Below are 20265 nucleotides of genomic sequence, written 5' to 3' on the forward strand. Positions count from 1 at the left end.
GCCCTGTTAGTTTTTATGAATGTGTGTAAGGTGTGTAACACACTACTTTGTGTTTGACACACACAGCCCTGTTAGTTTATATTAATGTGCTGTAAGGTGTGTAACACACTGCTATGTGTTTGACACACACAGCCCTGTTAGTTTATATTAATGTGTGTACGGTGTGTAACACACTGCTATGTGTTTGACACACACAGCCCTGTTAGTTTATATTAATGTGTGTAAAGTGTGTAACACACTGCTATGTGTTTGACACACAGCCCTGTTAGTTTATATTCATGTGCTGTAAAGTGTGTAACACACTGCTGTGTTTGACACACACAGCCCTGTTAGTTTATATTAATGTGTGTAAGGTGTGTAACACACTGCTATGTGTTTGACACACTCAGCCCTGTTAGTTTATATTAATGTGCTGTAAGGTGTGTAACACACTGCTATGTGTTTTACACACACAGCCCTGTTAGTTTATATTAATGTGTGTAAGGTGTGTAACACACTGCTATGTGTTTGACACACACAGCCCTGTTAGTTTATATTAATGTTTGTAAGATGTGAACACACTGCTATGTGTTTGACACACACAGCCCTGTTAGTTTATATTAATGTTTGTAAGATGTGTAACACACTGCTATGTGTTTGACACACACACATCCCTGTTAGTTTATATTAATGTGTGTACGGTGTGTAACACATTGCTTGTGTTTTGACACACACAGCTCTGTTAGTTTATATTAATGTGTGTTAGTTTATATTAATTTGTTTAAGGTGAGTAACACACTGCTATGTGTCTAACACACACAACCCTGTTAGTTTATATTAATGTGTGTAAGGTGTGTAACACACTGCTATGAGTTTTACACACATAAACCTGTTAGTTTATATTAATGTGTGTAAGGTGTGTAACACACTACTATGTGTTTGACACACACAGCCCTGTTAGTTTATATTAATGTGTGTAAGGTGTGTAACACACTGCTATGTGTTTGACACACACAGCCCTGTTAGTTTATATTAATGTGTGTAAGGTGTGTAACACACTGCTATGTGTTTGACACACACAGCCCTGTTAGTTTATATTAATGTGCTGTAAGGTGTGTAACACACTGCTATGTGTTTGACACACACAGCCCTGTTAGTTTATATTAATGTGTGTAAGGTGTGTAACACACTGCTATGTGTTTGACACACACAGCCCTGTTAGTTTTTATTAATGTGTGTAAGGTGTGTAACACACTGCTATGTGTTTGACACACACAGCCCTGTTAGTTTATATTAATGTGTGTAAGGTGTGTAACACACTGCTATGTGTTTGACACACAGAGCCCTGTTCATTTATATTAATTTGTTTAAGGTGAGTAACACACTGCTATGTGTCTAACACACACAACCCTGTTAGTTTATATTAATGTGTGTAAGGTGTGTAACACACTGCTATGAGTTTTACACACATAAACCTGTTAGTTTATATTAATGTGTGTAAGGTGTGTGTGTGTCCTTCTCTCTGCAGGCTGTCAGGCTGTAGAGTCACACAGAGAGGCTGTGATTCTCTGGCTTCAGCTCTGTGTTCAAACCCCTCACACCTCAGAGAGCTGGACCTGAGATACAATCACCCAGGAGACTCAGGAGTGAGAGCGCTGTCTGCTGCTAAACTGGACACACTCACACTGCTGTAAGTACAGAGAGTTTCCACACTGCACCTCACACACACACACACACACACACACACCTGAGAGAGCTGGACCTGAGATACAATCACCCAGGAGACTCAGGAGTGAGAGCGCTGTCTGCTGCTAAACTGGACACACTCACACTGCTGTAAGTACAGAGAGTTTCCACACTGCACCTCACACACACACACACGAAAGGAGTTGGGGGGGCATGGAGGGCACTGTTCATACCAGCATTACTCAAGAGGGTTGGGGACCTCCTGTGGAGGGTGCTGCAGGGGATCACTGCAGTAAATAAGATGTGGTTGTTGTAGTTAGGGGTTTGATCAGGGACACAGTGATGGTGGAGTTTCAGTATTACAAAGCAATGGAGAACCTGAGTGTGTTTCAGAGTGTGTGTGTTATAAGGGTGTTTTATGTTCAGTGGAGGGAGGGGAGCTATTTTTGCACATGGAATAGTGGGAGGGAATGGAATAAATTTCCTTTGTGACAGATTTGTGTATTTTTCATTTGATCTTGGTTTTGTGTTTTATTGTGTCTTTGTTTTTATTTATGTGATGTCATTGGTGTGTTGAGAGTGGAAATAAAGGATGGTTAAAATTCTGAATTCTGTTCTACTGTTCTTACAGTGTGGACCATGGAGGAGAGAACAGGACCAAACCAGGACTGAGGAAATGTGAGTGTGTATCGACACAGAACACTTTCCGTAGATACACACTGCTGCGTGTGTGTTTGTGTGAGAGAGAGATTTCTCTCTTACACACATAAACACCAAACAGAAGCACACGTACACAAACACACACACACAGGTACTCTCACAGCTTTCTCTCTCTCACACACAATGAGGTGAATATTAATAATGATAATTAATCTCATTAATGTCTCTGGTGTGCAGACGGCTGTCAGCTCACACTGGATCCAAACACAGCGCACAGAGAGCTGTCTTTGTCTGAGGGGAACAGGAGGGTGACACACACACCGGGGAGAGCGGAGCAGCCATATCCTGATCATCCAGAGAGATTTGGTTGCCGGCCCCAGGTTGTGTGCAGAGAGAGTGTGTGTGAGCGCTGTTACTGGGAGGCTGAGTTCAGTGTGTCTGAGGGGGGATGGGTATATATAGCAGTGACAGATAAAGGAATCAACAGGAAAGGAGGGGATTTTGACTGTGTGTTTGGATACAATAAAAACTCTTGGAGTCTGGTGTGCTTTAAATCCAGAGACTCTGATAAACTCAGATACTCTGGTAAACTCAGATGCTCTGTCAGGCACAATAAGAACCAAACACACATACCTGCCCTCACCTCCCCCTACTGCAGAGCAGGAGTGTGTGATGGTGCTGGTAGAGGAGTGTGTGTGTACAGGGTAGGAGTGTGTGTGGACCGTCCGGCCGGCACTCTGTCCTTCTACAGCGTCTCTGACTCTGACACACTGACCCTCCTGCACAGATTCCACACACACTTCACTCAACACACACCCCTCTGTGCTGGATTTTATGTGTGGAACTCCTCAGTGTCCCTCTGCCAACTGGAGTAGAGACACACACACACACACAAACATGCACGTGCACACACACACGCATACACACACACACGTGCGCATACACACTCGCATGCATGCACGCACACACACACACACTCACGTACACACACACACACACACACACACCACATTCACATACCCACTCACCCACACCACACACACTCATATACACATACACACAAACTCACACTCACACCCCCAATCACACACATGCACACACACACCTACACACGGACACACACAATCTCTCGCACACACATTCACCAGTGCACTCTCACGCGCGCACACACACACATGCATGCATACGTACACACGCTCATAACCGTATGCACACACACTCTCTCTCTCTCTCATGCTCAGTCACTCACACACACACACACACCCCCTCTCTCTCACACACACACTCACATCCACACATTCACAAGCGCACGCACACACACACAAACTCATGCACTCACGCACACACATGCGTGCAGAGACACAAACACGTGTGAACACACACACTCCTCTGTGTCCCTCTGCTAACTGGAGTAGAGACACACACACATGCGCGCACACACAAACTTGCACACACACACGCATACACACACACTCCTCAGTGTCCCTCTGCTAACTGGAGTAGAGACACACACACATGCGCACACACACAAACATGCACACACACATGCATACACACACACACGTGCGCATGCACACTTGAACGCATGCACACACACACACACACACATATATACGCACACTCATATACACATACACACACACACTCAATCACACACTCACACACATATATAAACACAAACACATTCACAAAGGCACTCTCACGCACACACACATACACATGCATACACTCATTCTCTTGCACGTGCACACACTCAAATACACAGTCTCACACACATTCACACAAACGCACGCACACACACTTTCTCTTACCCATACACAGACGCACCTGTGTGCACACATACTCATGCACTCAGTCATACTCTCACACATGCACACACACATACATGCGTGCACACACACACACACACACATTCTCTTACCCATTCACACATGCAACCCGGGCACACACACACATGCATACTCACACACTCACACACATGTTCACATCAACAGTCACTCCCACAAACGTACGCATGCACACACACATTCACAAATGCACACACACAGAAACACACTCTCATCCAATCGCACACACGTCGACACACTTGCAACCTTCCTTGATGCCTTACCACTGCAATTTCAGCTGTGCCCAGTATTAGCCTCAGTACAGCTTATACCCTGTACATGAGAGTATGGTTTTTTAGCAGGTTCAGGTTAAGCACTCGCTGTCTAAATATGATTTTATTTTTTTACATTTTTATAAATTTATATTTCAAATGTTCAAGGTGTGTTTATGTACTTTTGATTATTAAAACATTCATGTAATATTGAGAGTAATAATGCCAAAAGATGGCAGAGTAAAATGTTTTTGAAGTAATAACTCTGTCTCCTGTTTCTGCATCTTTTTTATAAGAAGCCAGTGGCAAACTCCTCCACTTAAATGTGCATTTTACGAGTTTTTACAGTTGCTTTCATTCATTTTCACAAGTCACATTGCAAATTTCTGTGGGCAAATGCAGCTGATAGGGAGAATGCAGAATGATCACTGCAGTGTTCTTATTTTATTTCATTACTGTAAACAACTGTAATCCAATGATGAATTGAGATTCCTTATTTATCCTGTTAGGATTTTTTTTTTTTTGCTTGAATTTTCTGTATTTTCAGACAATAATATGCAATGATTAAACCTGAATTATAAAAATACAAAATGTTTTGCTGTTGTGATTTATTATTGTGTGGTGTATTGAACTCCTGTGACACAGTAGTACTTATTTCATATTCTGTATGGGATTATGTTTGGGCTCAATATGAGTAGATCAGCATGGGGCTAAAATCTGCAGTTGAAGCAATGACATTCATCTACAGTAGTGGAAATAAAATCCATTATGAGAAAAGTTGTGTAGTGTCTGATGAATGCTTGCTTCTGTTACTGTAGTGTAATCACAACTCAATACATTTTGAAACGTCACTGCTTGTCTATTGAGCTGGTATGTTTATGTTACCTCTCAAATATATGGTTTTCCTGTAGGTTTGACCCTGGATCTGCACATCAATTGAATGGATTAGACCACTAAGCCAAAATCAGGGCAGAAGTGTGGTTTGCATGACATCCATTCTCTGAGATGTTCCTGAGACCCTGCAGTTTTTCTCATTTTTTCAGATGCATTTCTAATATCTGCAGTTACACATTACAAATGCATTACTGTATGTTATGATTGCTTTGGCTCAATGTGGAAAACTCAATTTGCCAAACTGACTGGCAAAATTCTTACCCTAAGACACTAATTGCAGCACCTACCCACAAAGTCCACAACTCTAAATCACTCACAGTTTCCACAATACAGTCGTCTTGTATTAGTACAATGTTCCAATGCTTATTGCTAGACATGCAGATTGTGAAATTAAGTCAAGATGTTTGCAGTCCTGTCTCGTCACTTCCAGCAACATTGCCCAGGTGAGTAGCATTGCAGCATGATTGGTAATCCCAACATAAAAGGCTGTTTTACAGCACTACATTCAGCAGTGTCTGACAACATGGAGCAGCCCAATGCAGTTGTTACTGATGGATGGGTCGTGGCTGAGGCTGAGGTTGTGGTCAAGCAGGTAGAAGAAATGTTGTATCGAATAAACAGGATTGTTGTGTTGGTGTCATTTTATATTATTTCTGTTACGTGACGAGCCTGTTAGCCATGCTAATCATTTTTATTAGAGACCGCGCAACTCTGTTTTTCCAAAATGCCGGCTTATTCCACGTGGGGGAAAATTGCATCTCATAAAAAACACATTTTCAACGTACAAAGATGCCAAGTTACTCAAAAGTATTGATATCAAAATGACGTCAAGTTACGGTACTACAAACAATATAGGCTATCTTGCCTCACCGAAATGACGTAATATGTATTTCAAAGCAATGCTACCCAATATTGCCTAAATTCTTTCAAGTCACTTGGCCCTGTGTATAAGCATGCACTACATGGACAGGCCAAACATATGTGTGGATGGCTCTCTCACAGTCAAGATTGATTGAATAGGCGTGTATATGTCCAATTTGTATTGGTATGTATGTATTTCACTGCCCAGCCTTTCTGTTGCGTGAATGATAGTATGTTTCTTGGTATAAGTGTGTGTTCGTAAATGTGAATGTAACATGCTGTGAGGGAAATGTCCCCATGGGGATAAAGAAGTTCTCTATGTATATATGTACAATATGTATTTTACATGCAGTATTTATTGTACGTAGCAAATATGAGGCGACATAGCTCAGGAGGTAAGACCGATTGTCTGGCAGTCGGCGTGTTGCCGGTTCAAACGCCGCCCTGGGCATGTCGAAGTGTTCTTGAGCAAGACACCTAACCCCTAACCCCTAACTGCTCTGGCGAATGAGAGGCATCAATTGTAAAGCGCTTTGGATAAAAGCGCTATATAAATGCAGTCCATTTACCATATACAATAACTTGCACATGTACTCAAATTCAGTTCAAGTATAAACACTCAGCAGCAGTTTTGTACATTAATTTCAATGTGTTCCATGAGGCAATTCGAAATATTTGACTCTTTAATCTGACACAAAGTTTGCATGACATTGTAAAATGGTAAGATTACAAAACACAGGGCCAAGTGACTTGAAAGAATTGAGGAAATATTGGGTAGCATTGCTTTGAAATACATTTTATGTAATTTCGGTGAGGCAAGATAGCCTATATTGTTTGTAGTACCGTAACTTGGCGTCATTTTGATATCAATACTTTTGACTAACTTGGCATTTTTGTACATTGAAAAGGTGTTTTTTTATGAGATATCAGTTCTTTTTGCAAAGCGTTTTATTATGAGAGTGAGAAATGCGACCCTGTAAGAAACGGTTGTGGATTATGGCTATCGTGTGAATTTGTACAGTCTGATGAGCTTGTACCGTTCAGCAGTTTCGGTTTGCTATATATGTAAAACAGTGCCTGTGAGAAAGGGTGCGGTGGCGTAAGCGTAAACGCATCAGAAACGCAGATGAAATATGGCCAGTGTATGTACTCACGGATTTGACGTCCATCCAATGTGCCTTGACTGACAAAAGAATCAGCAAGCCCGTACAATTATAACTCCCTAGGTCGCAACTTGTGTAGCCTTCTGTCCTGCTCCGTTGTCTGTTATTTCGTGGAGATGCACTTTTAGTGTTTGTAAGGTTTGTAAGGCATTTTGATAGGCTTATCTGCAGGTAGGAATCCTCTTCGCTGTTTTGCTAAACTAGAACCGGAAAACATGATAGTGGAGAATAGGAGCAGATGCATATGTCCCAGCAGGCTTTGCATATGAGAAAATAACAACAGTGTGAGAGAAATTAGGATGAAATAATGAAATTGCGTAGTTGAAACAATATGTTTTTAGCAGAATGGGCATGTAGGTGAAGGTTGACATGATCACGGAATATAGTGCGAAGTAAATGGAGTGACCATGAGCGTGCTTATATTCCTTATCGAACGGTATATATAACAGTCGCTATAAAGTGCTAATTGTTAAAGTGGAGGGTTAATGGGTTAATGAGGGTTAATGTGCAATCTAATGCACTGCTGTGCTTTTCTCATGTTCAGTACTAGTAGTTATAATTATGAGTGAGTCATGATTGTAAATGTAATGTTTTAATGGGGAGTTGCAGAATGTACATATGTAGTAATTGTTTGTATGTGGCTAGATAGAGAACACGGCAAGGTGACATGAATGTAGAAACGTGGCGTTTGCTGATAAGAAGGTTTTGTACGGTAGCCAAGTGAAGAAATATAGTTAGTAGAATTAGCAGAGTGGTGAACTGGTGTAACTGTTTCATAAAAGGAATACATTTGCCATCATGAAATGCATATGGTTGGCCGTGAGTGGTACATGGACTGCATTTATATAGCGCTTTTATCCAATGCACTTTACAATTGATGCCTCTTATTCGCCAGAGCAGTTAGGGGTTAGGTGTTTTTGCTCAAGGACACTTCGACACACCCAGGGTGGGGTTTGAACCGGCAACCTTCCGACTGCTAGACAATCACTCTTACCTCCTGAGCTATGTTGGTAAAGAAAATATACGCATAAGAAAACGTTAGTGTAAAAGAGGAAAGTATCTGCCTGAGGGCGAGGTGGGATTCAATCCTTAAACCGGAGGTTTACCAGTCTGTGACTTTGTTAGTGCAGCACCATGACATAGCTGTGCAATCCGTGAAATATCATTAGCAAACCTGTCCGTGGTTTTAAAGAAGAACACAGGCCAGTAAGCACAGAAGAGCTCCCGTTGAATCCATATGGCTTTGCAATATTGCAGCCGGTTAATAACTGAACATGCAGATGGTACGTCATAATGCAGTGTATACGTTCGCTGAACGGCGGGTAGATATGGTGCAAAAGCAATAATTGAGAAGTAGTGGACAATTATTAGTGAGGGTAAAAGCAGGTTAAAGAAGCATGTCCCTAGCTAGGCTTGAACCTACCACTCCATGTTCCCAAGACTGTAACCTTACCCACTAGGCCACAGGCAGATTAGCTGTTTAAACTGGAAATGTTTCAGAGTAAAAAGGTATGAGTATTTTGCGTGCGCATGCAAGTTTTTGGTTGGGTCGTGAGAATGAGGATTTGGCTGATGTCGGTAAAATGTCCAATGGGGAGACATGTTGTTAGTCAGATAGGCGGCAGGAAAAATAAGAATGAGAAGAAGAAGAAGAAGAAGAAGAAAAAGAAGAAGGAGAAAACGCAAAATCCCCTTAGTTTGGGGCTTTATTGTGTGGACATGTGAAGTTGTTTATGAAATCTGTCTGTTGAAATGGGGTCAGAATGTATAGAATTTAATGTTTTTAAGGGCCGAGTGTCATCCCAATTTTGGCCTCAAATGTACATCTTAAAAATAAATAAATAAATGAAAATACATAGCTTTCTGAATATAAAAACATTATCATCTGTCGTTATGGTTTTTGAAATAAAGAAATAAAACTTGCACGTGTTCTGAATAATCAGTGTGTACCGTACAATACATTTGCAATTTTCATTTATGAAATCTACAATTCCACTTGATCTGACCACTGGATTTATTTTAAGTATATTTTTAAATAATCTATACCAACATATAGCAAAATTAAGTCTATTTATTAACCTAAGAATTTATTGACAATTTTGCACATAAAATTAATATAATATTAACAAAGTATCTGTTGAAAACAGAATTGATGTACTAGCACACATTGCTGTTTCTCCATGTGGATTGGGATGCTACTGACAAGTTTACATTGCAAAATTTTTTGTTTGGTAAAACCAACACAAACAAACATGTACTAATATTGTGGATATACTCACAGTTAATTTTTTCCAAGTATTTTCATTTTTAAGCTGATCAAAAATGAAAACTAAAAAAAAAATTATGATCATATTATTTTCGTTAGTTTTGCAATGTTTCGGTTTAAGTTCTGTTCATCAAAACATTTTTCCACAATTCATTTTCATTCTCGTGTTAGTTTCAGTTATTGATAACCTGTGGTGCAGATTCACTGATATTTGCATGGGCAGATTTCAGACTCATAGAATGAGGCAAGTCCATTGACAACACGCTGAGAGTGACATATAACACCGCCGCAGCGTAGCTGCCCAAAAAGAAAACCCCCACTAGAAAAACAGAGTGGGGTCACTTACAAAAGAAAAAGGATATTCGCAGCCTGACGGGTAGAAAACAAAAAGAAAACTAAAGAGACGAGGGCAAAATGTCCTCCACAGCGCAGAGAGATAAACAACTCGAGAAGAAACTAAACGGTGATCAAATCAGGCAGATAGGATCAACACGGTGACTTCTGCCGATTCTCACACCCCTACACACTAAGAGTCTGACAAACAATGAGTCTGCGCTGAACCCCAGAAATCAGGGGCTACATATAGGCCTCCTACACCTGACCCTCATCAGGGACAATTAGCTCAGACAAATACCTGTGAGGTGCCATCACCTCACCATAGTGCTCACACACCTGCCCCTCGTCAGGGTCAATTAACCCGCAGAAATCAGAGAGAGAGGTGCCACCACCTCACAGGACCCCCTCCCCTAAGGGACGGCACCTGACGTTCCTGCTGAGCCCACGGGGAGGCGCCGACGGAACTCCTGGATAAGCTCTGGGTCCAAGATGTCCCTAGCTGGGACCCAGGTGCGTTCCTCCGGCCCGTATCCCTCCCAGTCCACAAGGTACTGCACCCCACGTCCCACGCGACGACTGTTCAGGATGCGCCGAACAGTGTAGGCCGGTTGACCGCCGACCAACCTAGGGGGAGGCGGAGGCCTGTCAGCTGGTGCCAGCGTGCTAGAGAGGACTGGTTTGAGGCGCGAGACATGGAACGTGGGGTGAATCCTCATGGACCGAGGGAGCAGGAGACGGACCGTGACCGGATTAAATCTCCGAATAATCTTGAAGGGACCGATGTAGCGCGGCGCTAATTTGCGGGACTCAACCCGCAAGGGGAGGTCACGCGTGGAGAGCCACACCCTCTGGCCGACCCGATAGGACGGAGCCGGATGTCGACGTCGATCAGCATAAAGCTTCTGTCGCGCTGTCGCACGCTGAAGAGATGCCCGAACCCGCCTCCAGGTGGCGCGACACCGCTGGATGAAACGTGCGGCCGAGGGCACCTCCGTATCTTTCTCCTGTTCTGGGAACAATGGCGGCTGATATCCGTACTGGCACTCAAAAGGAGAGAGACCGGTCGAAGCGTTCAGCAGGGTGTTGTACGCGTACTCTGCCCAGATAAGTTGACTGCTCCAGGTAGTCGGGTTTGAAGAGACCAAACACCGAAGCGTTCTCTCCAGCGTCTGATTGGTGCGCTCAGTCTGACCGTTGGTCTCAGGATGGAACCCTGACGACAGACTGGCCGAAGAGTCCACTAGAGAGCAAAATGCCTTCCAGAAGCGAGAAGAGAACTGTGGACCACGGTCAGACACGATGTCTTGGGGTAGACCGTGGAGGCGAAAGACATGCTGGACAACAAGCTGGGCGGTCTCTCGGGTCGAGGGAAGCTTAGGGAGGGGAACAAAGTGAGCCGCTTTTGAGAATCGATCCACTATAACCATGATGGCAGTGGAACCATCTGACGGGAGTAACCCGGTGATAAAGTCCAGGGCTACATGTGACCAGGGGCGATGAGGGATAAGCAGAGGCCGGAGGAGACCAGCAGGGGGACGTTGCGATGTCTTGTTCCGGGCACAAACTGTGCAAGCGGCCACAAACTCCCGCACGTCCCCCTCCATCCGGGGCCACCAGAACCTCCTCTTAAGAAAGTCCAGAGTGCGGTGGACCCCGGATGGTTTGTAAGGCGGGACGAGTGACCCACTGAAGAACCTGCGAGCGCACTCTATTAGGGACGAACCAACGGCCTGGAGGCCCCCTCCCGGGTCAGGCTCCTGCTGCTGGGCCTCCCGAACCACTGCCTCAACCCCCAGGTAAGTGGGGCGAGGATGCGGGTGACTGGTATAATGGGCTCCGGAGATCTGTCCCTGTCCGAACGGTCAAACCGACGGGAAAGTGTGTCTGGCTTCAGATTCTTCGAACCTGGACGGTAGGATAGGTTGAAGTTGAACCTATTGAAAAAGAGGGCCCACGAGCTTGGCGAGGGTTCAGGCGTTTGGCCTCCTGGATGTAAGTCAGATTTTTGTGGCCCGTCCAGACCACAAATGGATGCCCAGCACCCTCCAGCCAGTGGCGCCACTCTTCCAAGGCCAACTTCACCGCCAGGAGCTCCTTGTTACCAACGTCATAATTCCTCTCGGCGGGCAGGAGACGCCGTGAGAAGAACGCGCAGGGGTGAAGTTTCTGGTCCTGGGGACAGCGTTGGGATAACACCGCCCCAACCCCTACGTCAGAAGCATCGACCTCGATGACGAAGGGCAGAGAGGGGTCCGGGTGAATGAGGATGGGCGCGGTAGTGAACCTCCGTTTCAGCTCCATGAAGGCCTTTTCAGCCTGCGGGGACCAACTGAACCGGGGGGAGGTACCCTTAGTCAAGGCTGAGAGTGGGGCAGCGACAGAGCTGAACCCCCTAATGAAGCGCCGGTAAAAATTTGCGAAGCCCAGAAACCGCTGCACCTGTTTGATGGAGTCAGGCCGAGGCCACTCCAGTACTGCCTTGACCTTGCTGGGGTCCATCTGCACACTGCCCTGTGACACGATGTACCCCAAAAAGCTGACCGTGGAGGCATGGAACATGCATTTCTCTGCCTTAACATGGAGTTTGTGTTCTAACAACCTGTGCAGTACTAGTTTGACGTGGGATACATGCTCCTGATAGGTTTTTGAAAAAATCAGGATGTCATCCAGGTACACGTAAACAAATAATTCCAGCATGTCCCTGAGCGCGTCATTTACTAGTGCCTGAAAGACCGAAGGAGAGTTCGAAAGGCCGAAAGGCATGACCAGATATTCATAGTGCCCCCTAGGGGTGTTGAATGCCGTCTTCCACTCATCCCCCTCACGTATACGTACCAAGTTGTAGGCATTTCTGAGGTCCAACTTGGTAAAGATGGACGCCCCCTGCAGGCGCTCAAAGGCCGTGGCCATGAGGGGGAGGGGGTAGCGGTTTTTTACCGTGATTTTATTAAGTCCCCTATAGTCGATGCAGGGTCTAAGTCCCCCGTCTTTCTTCCCCACAAAGAAAAATCCAGCCCCTGCTGGGGACGTAGAGGGCCCGCCCTGTGAGGTGGTGGCACCTCTTTCTCTGATTTCTGCGGGTTAATTGACCCTGACGAGGGGCAGGTGTGTGAGCACTATGGTGAGGTGATGGCACCTCACAGGTATTTGTCTGAGCTAATTGTCCCTGATGAGGGTCAGGTGTAGGAGGCCTATATGTAGCCCCTGATTTCTGGGGTTCAGCGCAGACTCATTGTTTGTCAGACTCTTAGTGTGTAGGGGTGTGAGAATCGGCAGTTACCGTGTTGATCCTATCTGCCTGATTTGATCACCGTCAAAACGTCTGAACGCCTGAACCCTCGCCAAGCTCGGTGGGCCCTCTTTTTCAATAGGTTCAACTTCAACCTATCCTACCGTCCAGGTTCGAAGAATCTGAAGCCAGACACACTTTCCCGTCGGTTTGACCGTTCGGACAGGGACAGATCTCCGGAGCCCATTATACCAGTCACCCGCATCCTCGCCCCACTTACCTGGGGGGTTGAGGCAGTGGTTCGGGAGGCCCAGCAGCAGGAGCCTGACCCGGGAGGGGGGCCTCCAGGCCGTTGGTTCGTCCCTAATAGAGTGCGCTCGCAGGTTCTTCAGTGGGGTCACTCGTCCCGCCTTACAAACCATCCGGGGGTCCACCGCACTCTGGACTTTCTTAAGAGGAGGTTCTGGTGGCCCCGGATGGAGGGGGACGTGCGGGAGTTTGTGGCCGCTTGCACAGTTTGTGCCCGGAACAAGACATCGCAACGTCCCCCTGCTGGTCTCCTCCGGCCTCTGCCTATCCCTCATCGCCCCTGGTCACATGTAGCCCTGGACTTTATCACCGGGTTACCCCCGTCAGATGGTTCCACCGCCATCATGGTTATAGTGGATCGATTCTCAAAAGCGGCTCACTTTGTTCCCCTCCCTAAGCTTCCCTCGGCCCGAGAGACCGCCCAGCTTGTTGTCCAGCATGTCTTTCGCCTCCACGGTCTACCCCAAGACATCGTGTCTGACCGTGGTCCACAGTTCTCTTCTCGCTTCTGGAAGGCATTTTGCTCTCTAGTGGACTCTTCGGCCAGTCTGTCGTCAGGGTTCCATCCTGAGACCAACGGTCAGACTGAGCGCACCAATCAGATGCTGGAGAGAACGCTTCGGTGTTTGGTCTCCTCAAACCCGACTACCTGGAGCAGTCAACTTATCTGGGCAGAGTACGCGTACAACACCCTGCTGAACGCTTCGACCGGTCTCTCTCCTTTTGAGTGCCAGTACGGATATCAGCCGCCATTGTTCCCAGAACAGGAGAAAGATACGGAGGTGCCCTCGGCCGCACGTTTCATCCAGCGGTGTCGCGCCACCTGGAGGCGGGTTCGGGCATCTCTTCAGCGTGCGACAGTGCGACAGAAGCTTTATGCTGATCGACGTCGACGTCCGGCTCCGTCCTATCGGGTCGGCCCGAGGGTGTGGCTCTCCACGCGTGACCTCCCCTTGCGGGTTGAGTCCCGCAAATTAGCACCGCGCTACATCGGTCCCTTCAAGATTATTCGGAGAATTAATCCGGTCACGGTCCGTCTCCTGCTTCCTCGGTCCATGAGGATTCACCCCACGTTCCATGTCTCGCGCCTCAAACCAGTCCTCTCCAGCACGCTGGCACCAGCTGACAGGCCTCCGCCTCCCCCTAGGTTGGTCGGTGGTCAACTGGCCTACACTGTTCGGCGCGTGGGACGTGGGGTGCAGTACCTTGTGGACTGGGAGGGATACGGGCCGGAGGAACGCACCTGGGTCTCAGCTAGGGACATCTTGGACCCAGAGCTTATCCAGGAGTTCCGTCGGCGCCTCCCCGTGGGCTCAGCAGGAACGTCAGGTGCCGTCCCTTAGGGGAGGGGGTCCTGTGAGGTGGTGGCACCTCTCTCTCTGATTTCTGAGGGTTAATTGACCCTGACGAGGGGCAGGTGTGTGAGCACTATGGTGAGGTGATGGCACCTCACAGGTATTTGTCTGAGCTAATTGTCCCTGATGAGGGTCAGGTGTAGGAGGTCTATATGTAGCCCCTGATTTCTGGGGTTCAGCGCAGACTCATTGTTTGTCAGACTCTTAGTGTGTAGGGGTGTGAGAATCGGCAGAAGTTACCGTGTTGATCCTATCTGCCTGATTTGATCACCGTTTAGTTTCTTCTCGAGTTGTTTATCTCTCTGCGCTGTGGAGGACATTTTGCCCTCGTCTCTTTAGTTTTCTTTTTGTTTTCTACCCGCCAGGCTGCGAATATCCTTTTTCTTTTGTAAGTGACCCCACTCTGTTTTTCTAGTGGGGGTTTTCTTTTTGGGCAGCTACGCTGCGGCGGTGTTTCTTTTCTTTTCTTTTAGTTTTCTGAGCCCGCTGACAGAAGTTTCAGTGAGTGGAGAGAGTGATTACTTCGCTCTTATTTGGTTTTTCCCCTTCCCTTTCTATCGCTCAGCGATTTGGTGGTTATCCCTCAGGGTTAACTTTTAGGCCCCCTCGGTCCGCAATTGCGTCCCACCCTCCTCAACCGTGACAGTTATCCGTTAGAGTTCAATTAACACTGTTAGAGTTGAAGTAACACTGGACATTTTACTGTGTAGGACAGGAAATCACACTCACCAAATGCCATGACAACAATCCCCAGCATCCTGGTCCTCACAGTGTCTCCCACAAGAATGTCACAACATCACCTGACCCAATGCACAGAGGAACACACGAGAGAACGACGTGTAAGAGAGCAATTTTCTTTCCAATAAAACCGAACAGGAGATAATCGCATATGGTCCCGGTCGCGACTGTACTCCTAGCTCGTAGCTTTACTTCCGCAGTTGCCTTTGAGTGAGTGAGGCTGGGGTCTGAGTGACAGATCATACTGTAAAGAAAGAGGAAACCACACGGCCGATCAGAACCCATGTACCAGGCTCTCACATCCTGCCGGAGATTTTTACAGACATGCTGTATGTTTAGCGGCAGCAATATACTAACGTTGACTGAAGAGAGAGAAATGTAAATCTGTGTAGCAACACTAAAAATCTTTTATTTTGTACAAACAAATGTCTTGCCAAAATATTTTTTTTTTCTGACTGCATAACTCACTGATTGTTGGTTAATGAATTACTTAGATGATGGATTTTTCCAATACTGATGATACCGTGGATTATATTGATTGCTGGTAATGTAGAATTAGAAGTGTAAAACATACATGAATATGGGAAATGGACTGCATTTATATAGTGCTTTTATCCAAAGCGCTTTACAATTGATGCCTCTCATTCGCCAGAGCAGTTAGGGGTTAGGTGTCTTGCTCAAGGACACTTCGACACCTCTTGAGCTATGTCGCCCCTATATACTGTACTGTGCAACCAAACTACCCAAATGAGAATAGGGGAGAGAATGTGCAAATCCAAATTTTTGTCTCCGATTCAATTTTTTTTTTGTCTGACTGTTGATATTCATTTTTGAAAGCAACCCAATTGCACTGCCAATGCAGAATTATGATAATATGATTAACCTGTTGAATGGAGAGTGACGTAAAAAAGGTGTACCTCCAGTTGGGCAGGAACTCTTCCAGCTTAAAAATCAGAGAACATCTGATAGCCTTTGGACACAAGGTCTTGCTGTAAGGGAGGGTAGTACTGTCCAGGATGCAGTAGGATCACTGGAAAAACTTGGAATAAATATTGTGAAAAATGCATCCACATAAAACCATCTATCCTCATTTATAGCCCCTAACATGCATGTAACAGAACTAGTCTCTGTATCGTGTGAATACTTAAAAGGCTAATGGTGAACAAAGTTGGAAGACGACAAAACCGGCAGCGGAGGCAGCAGTCTTTGTCTCTCTGAGTGACCGTAGGATTATAAACTTGCCACCTGAGGGCTCCGTTGTGATAGAACTATAGGCACACGCTAAGCACAGTCTGGATTCAATACCAGACTGTGTGGCCCATACACATGCTAGTACGAGGAAAGTATGAGGAAGCAAAAGAGACCCATTTTTCAAACCCCATTAACCACAAAAGTGACACATCAGAAAGCAGCAGTCCACTGTCCAGTTATGAACAACTCTGTCTGTCACTTGTCATGATATAATGAGGCATTCAGGGTAAATAGTTATGTTTCACTGAAGGTAGCTGCAATGGTGGGGTGGAAAATATACAGAGCCGGCCCGTGGCATAAACGGTCTATGCTGGTGTTTATGGCCACAACCGCTTGGGGGGGGCACACGACCATGAGGGGGGGCCACACGATCCAATGTTTATCTAAGGTAAATAACGTTATTTTTGCAATTACATTATTCATGTCCTATCTCAGAAGTAGCGGTATAAATTTTAAACCCAAGCGAACAGTTCATGACAATGTAATGTAAAAAGGATTTTACCAAGCGATTAGTCATGTGTGTTCAATTACCTTAGTGCAAGTATAAGAGACCTAGCAGTATCTAGTCTAGAGTCTGGGCTTTCGATTGCCTTTGGAGTCTGTAATTGTTGTTTGTCAACATAAGGACCAGAGTTGTGCCAATGAAAGTTAAAGCCATTATGAGGCTGAGAAATAAGGAAAAAATAATCAGAGATATAAGCCAAACTCTAGGCTTACCAAAATCAACTGTTTGAAAGATAATTAAGAAACAAACACAGATGGCTGTGGGAAATTTAAGTTACTGCTTTTAAATGTATGTGGTTTATTCACTTTTTATGGTACAGTGCTGTGAAAATAAATTTTCCTTCTTCCTGATTTTCTCTATTATTGCACATTTGTCACACTGAATGGTTTCATATCTTTAGACAAAAATGTAATATTAGACAATGGGAAACAGAGTAAACACAAAACAATAATTTTAAAAATAGTTACCTTTAATTAACTTTAAAACATAGTTATTAACACCCATATCACCAATGAGAATGTCATTGCCCCCCTAGTTACTCAGTCCACCAATTACCCAAATTTAACTGATTAGATTCAGCTGATTGAAAACAGCCAGACTTGATTGCAGTCAGTACTGTTGAATCTACACCTCCCTCATATTGAACCTTACCATCAGAGAGTAGTAGTCCACAGTGCTGACCAAGAAAAACATCAATGCTTGTCTCACATTTGCAAAAAAAGCATTTTGATGATCCCCAAGCCTTTTTGGAATATGTTCTATGGACAGATGAGCCATCCCATGCTCTGAGTATGATGGATTTGATATTGGTGTTCTGTCATTGGTGTGCTTTGGCTGTATGAACAGTGCATGCTCCAGTGGTTTAAAGCATGCACTGAAAGCTTCCAGAGGCATGTTAAGATTATTTTTGGAGTGTAGCACAGTGGGTAAGGAACTGGGCTTGTAACCGAAAGGTCGCAGGTTCGGTTCCCGGGTAGGACACTGCCGTTGTACCCTTGAGCAAGATACTTAACCGAAATTGCTTCAGTATATGTCCAGCTGTATAAATGGATACAATGTAAAATGCTATGTAAAAGTTGTGTAAGTCGCTCTGGATAAGAGCGTCTGCTAAATGCCTGTAATGTAAAAAGTGGGACTTTCTGGATGACTTAACTTTTCTGGCATAAAGAAAACACAGCATTTCTCAATAAGAATATCATACCAGCAGTCAAACATGGTGGTGGTAGTGGGATGGTGTGGGGATGCTTTCCTGCCTCAGGAACTGGAGGACTTGCAATTTATTATTGAAGGAACCATGAATTGTGCTCTGTACCGGGAACTTCCTAAGAATAATATCCAGTCATCTGTCTGTGAGCTGAAGCAGAAGCATAATTGGGTTATGCAGCAAGACAATGATCCAAAACACAAAAGTCCACATCTGAATGACTGAAAAGAAACAAAATGAAAGTTTTGGAGTGGCCTAGTCAAAGTCCTGACTTGATCTTAATTAAGATGCTGTGGCAGGACCTGAAACGAACAGTTCACGCTGAAAAACCCACGCATTTGTCTGAATTAAAGCAGTTCTGCAAAGAAGAGTGGGCTAAAATTCCTCCATGCAAATGACTGATATCAAATTATAGTAAGCGTTTGACTGCAGGTATTGCTGCTAAAAGTGATGCAATCAGCCAAATTTATGGGGGCGACTCCTTTTTCATGTGGGTGACATGGGTGTTTGATAACTTTTTTCATTAAATAATAGAAATAACAATTTAAAAAATGTGTTTGGTGTTTACTCAGGTTCCCCTTGTCTAATATTACATTTTGTCTAAACATCTGAAACCATTCAGTGTGAGGAAGACTGTATGTGATAACAGAGGAAATCAGGAGGGGGGTGGGGGGTTGGGGGGGGGGGTAAACGCTTTTTAACGGCACTGTACGTCGTTAAACTGGCGGGCATTGAGCCGCTCTTACAGTTTTTTTTCTATCACTAAGACATGTTTTATGAAACAATTCCCCCTTTTCTCAAAACTATTAACACAATCCCAAAACTACACATCAATCAGTACAAACATCCATGCCAAACTCAAATTCTCTTCTCAAAAACATATACTCTTCCATCAAAATTAAACTGACTTCATATGGCAAATTTAAGCCATCAAAATCACAGACAATATAGATCACCCGTAACACACCAGTGAGTTAAATTCAAAGCACTACTGCAAAAACCTTTTATAGTAGTGAGTCTGGAGTTGCAACTTTCCAAATATTTTATTTGCAGTACTGAAAAGTGAAATACTGTACAGTATACAGTACACATCACAGTTGAAGGAACAAAAAAGTAGCAATTTCAAGAGAGTAGTATTCAAAAGAGGAACTCAAAAGTATGCGCAGCACAAAAAAAACAAACAAAAAAAAAACCCAGCAATTTAGAGAAGTTTACACACTGCTCAGCATTGTCAGCTTGATCGCCGTCTCGTCTCTGGGCTGGGTCAGGCCACAAAATTTCATCCACAACACACATGATGTTAGCTCGTGCAAGGCAGCGTGGGAAATATGCCCTGGTATGCCTAATCCACCCTTGGATGGATTCAAGTGCAATATCTCCACAGGCCTCCTCCATGGTCTGCAGGGTTGCGATCGTACACCCTCCACCGCCATGCAGAGAAAAATTCCTCAATAGGTTTGAGGAATGGCGAATATGCAGGCAGAAATAAAACAGAAAATCTAGGATGGTCAGTGAACCAGGCACGAACCAGAGCAGCACGATGGAAACTGACGTTGTCCCATATGACAACAGTGGGACTGCTCTGGCCGCCCTGGCTCCCCTTCCTGTTGATGCATGTTGTTTTCCATGTTATTTAGGAATGCAATGAGGTGTCCCGTGTTGTAAGGCCCCAGGGTAGCATGGCGGTGGAGGACGCCCCGCTGGCTGATGGCGGCACGTAGGGTCATGTTG

General features: G+C 45.0%; 2 protein-coding genes and 1 long non-coding RNA gene across 19 annotated transcripts in view; 2 read left to right on the plus strand and 1 right to left on the minus strand.

The window, feature by feature from the left end:
* The window catches only part of LOC135240540 (ribonuclease inhibitor-like), a 34636-nt gene extending 29436 nt beyond the window's left edge, over positions 1-5200 (plus strand). For both annotated transcript variants that reach the window (XM_064310141.1, XM_064310142.1), the window contains 3 exons: positions 1508-1669; positions 2297-2343; positions 2563-5200. In XM_064310141.1, the coding sequence (XP_064166211.1) occupies positions 1508-1669; positions 2297-2343; positions 2563-3200 (847 nt within the window). In that variant the 3' untranslated portion in view covers positions 3201-5200. The remainder of the gene's footprint in view (positions 1-1507; positions 1670-2296; positions 2344-2562) is intronic.
* The window catches only part of LOC135240548 (uncharacterized), a 225593-nt gene that overhangs the window by 57497 nt on the left and 147831 nt on the right, over positions 1-20265 (minus strand). The window lies entirely within an intron of this gene.
* Positions 1-20265, plus strand: part of LOC135240533 (NACHT, LRR and PYD domains-containing protein 3-like) — a 241755-nt gene that overhangs the window by 49287 nt on the left and 172203 nt on the right. The gene's annotated exons all lie outside the window — the stretch shown is intronic.

This window comes from Anguilla rostrata, chromosome 15, assembly GCF_018555375.3.
Source record: "Anguilla rostrata isolate EN2019 chromosome 15, ASM1855537v3, whole genome shotgun sequence".
Taxonomy (NCBI): domain Eukaryota; kingdom Metazoa; phylum Chordata; class Actinopteri; order Anguilliformes; family Anguillidae; genus Anguilla; species Anguilla rostrata.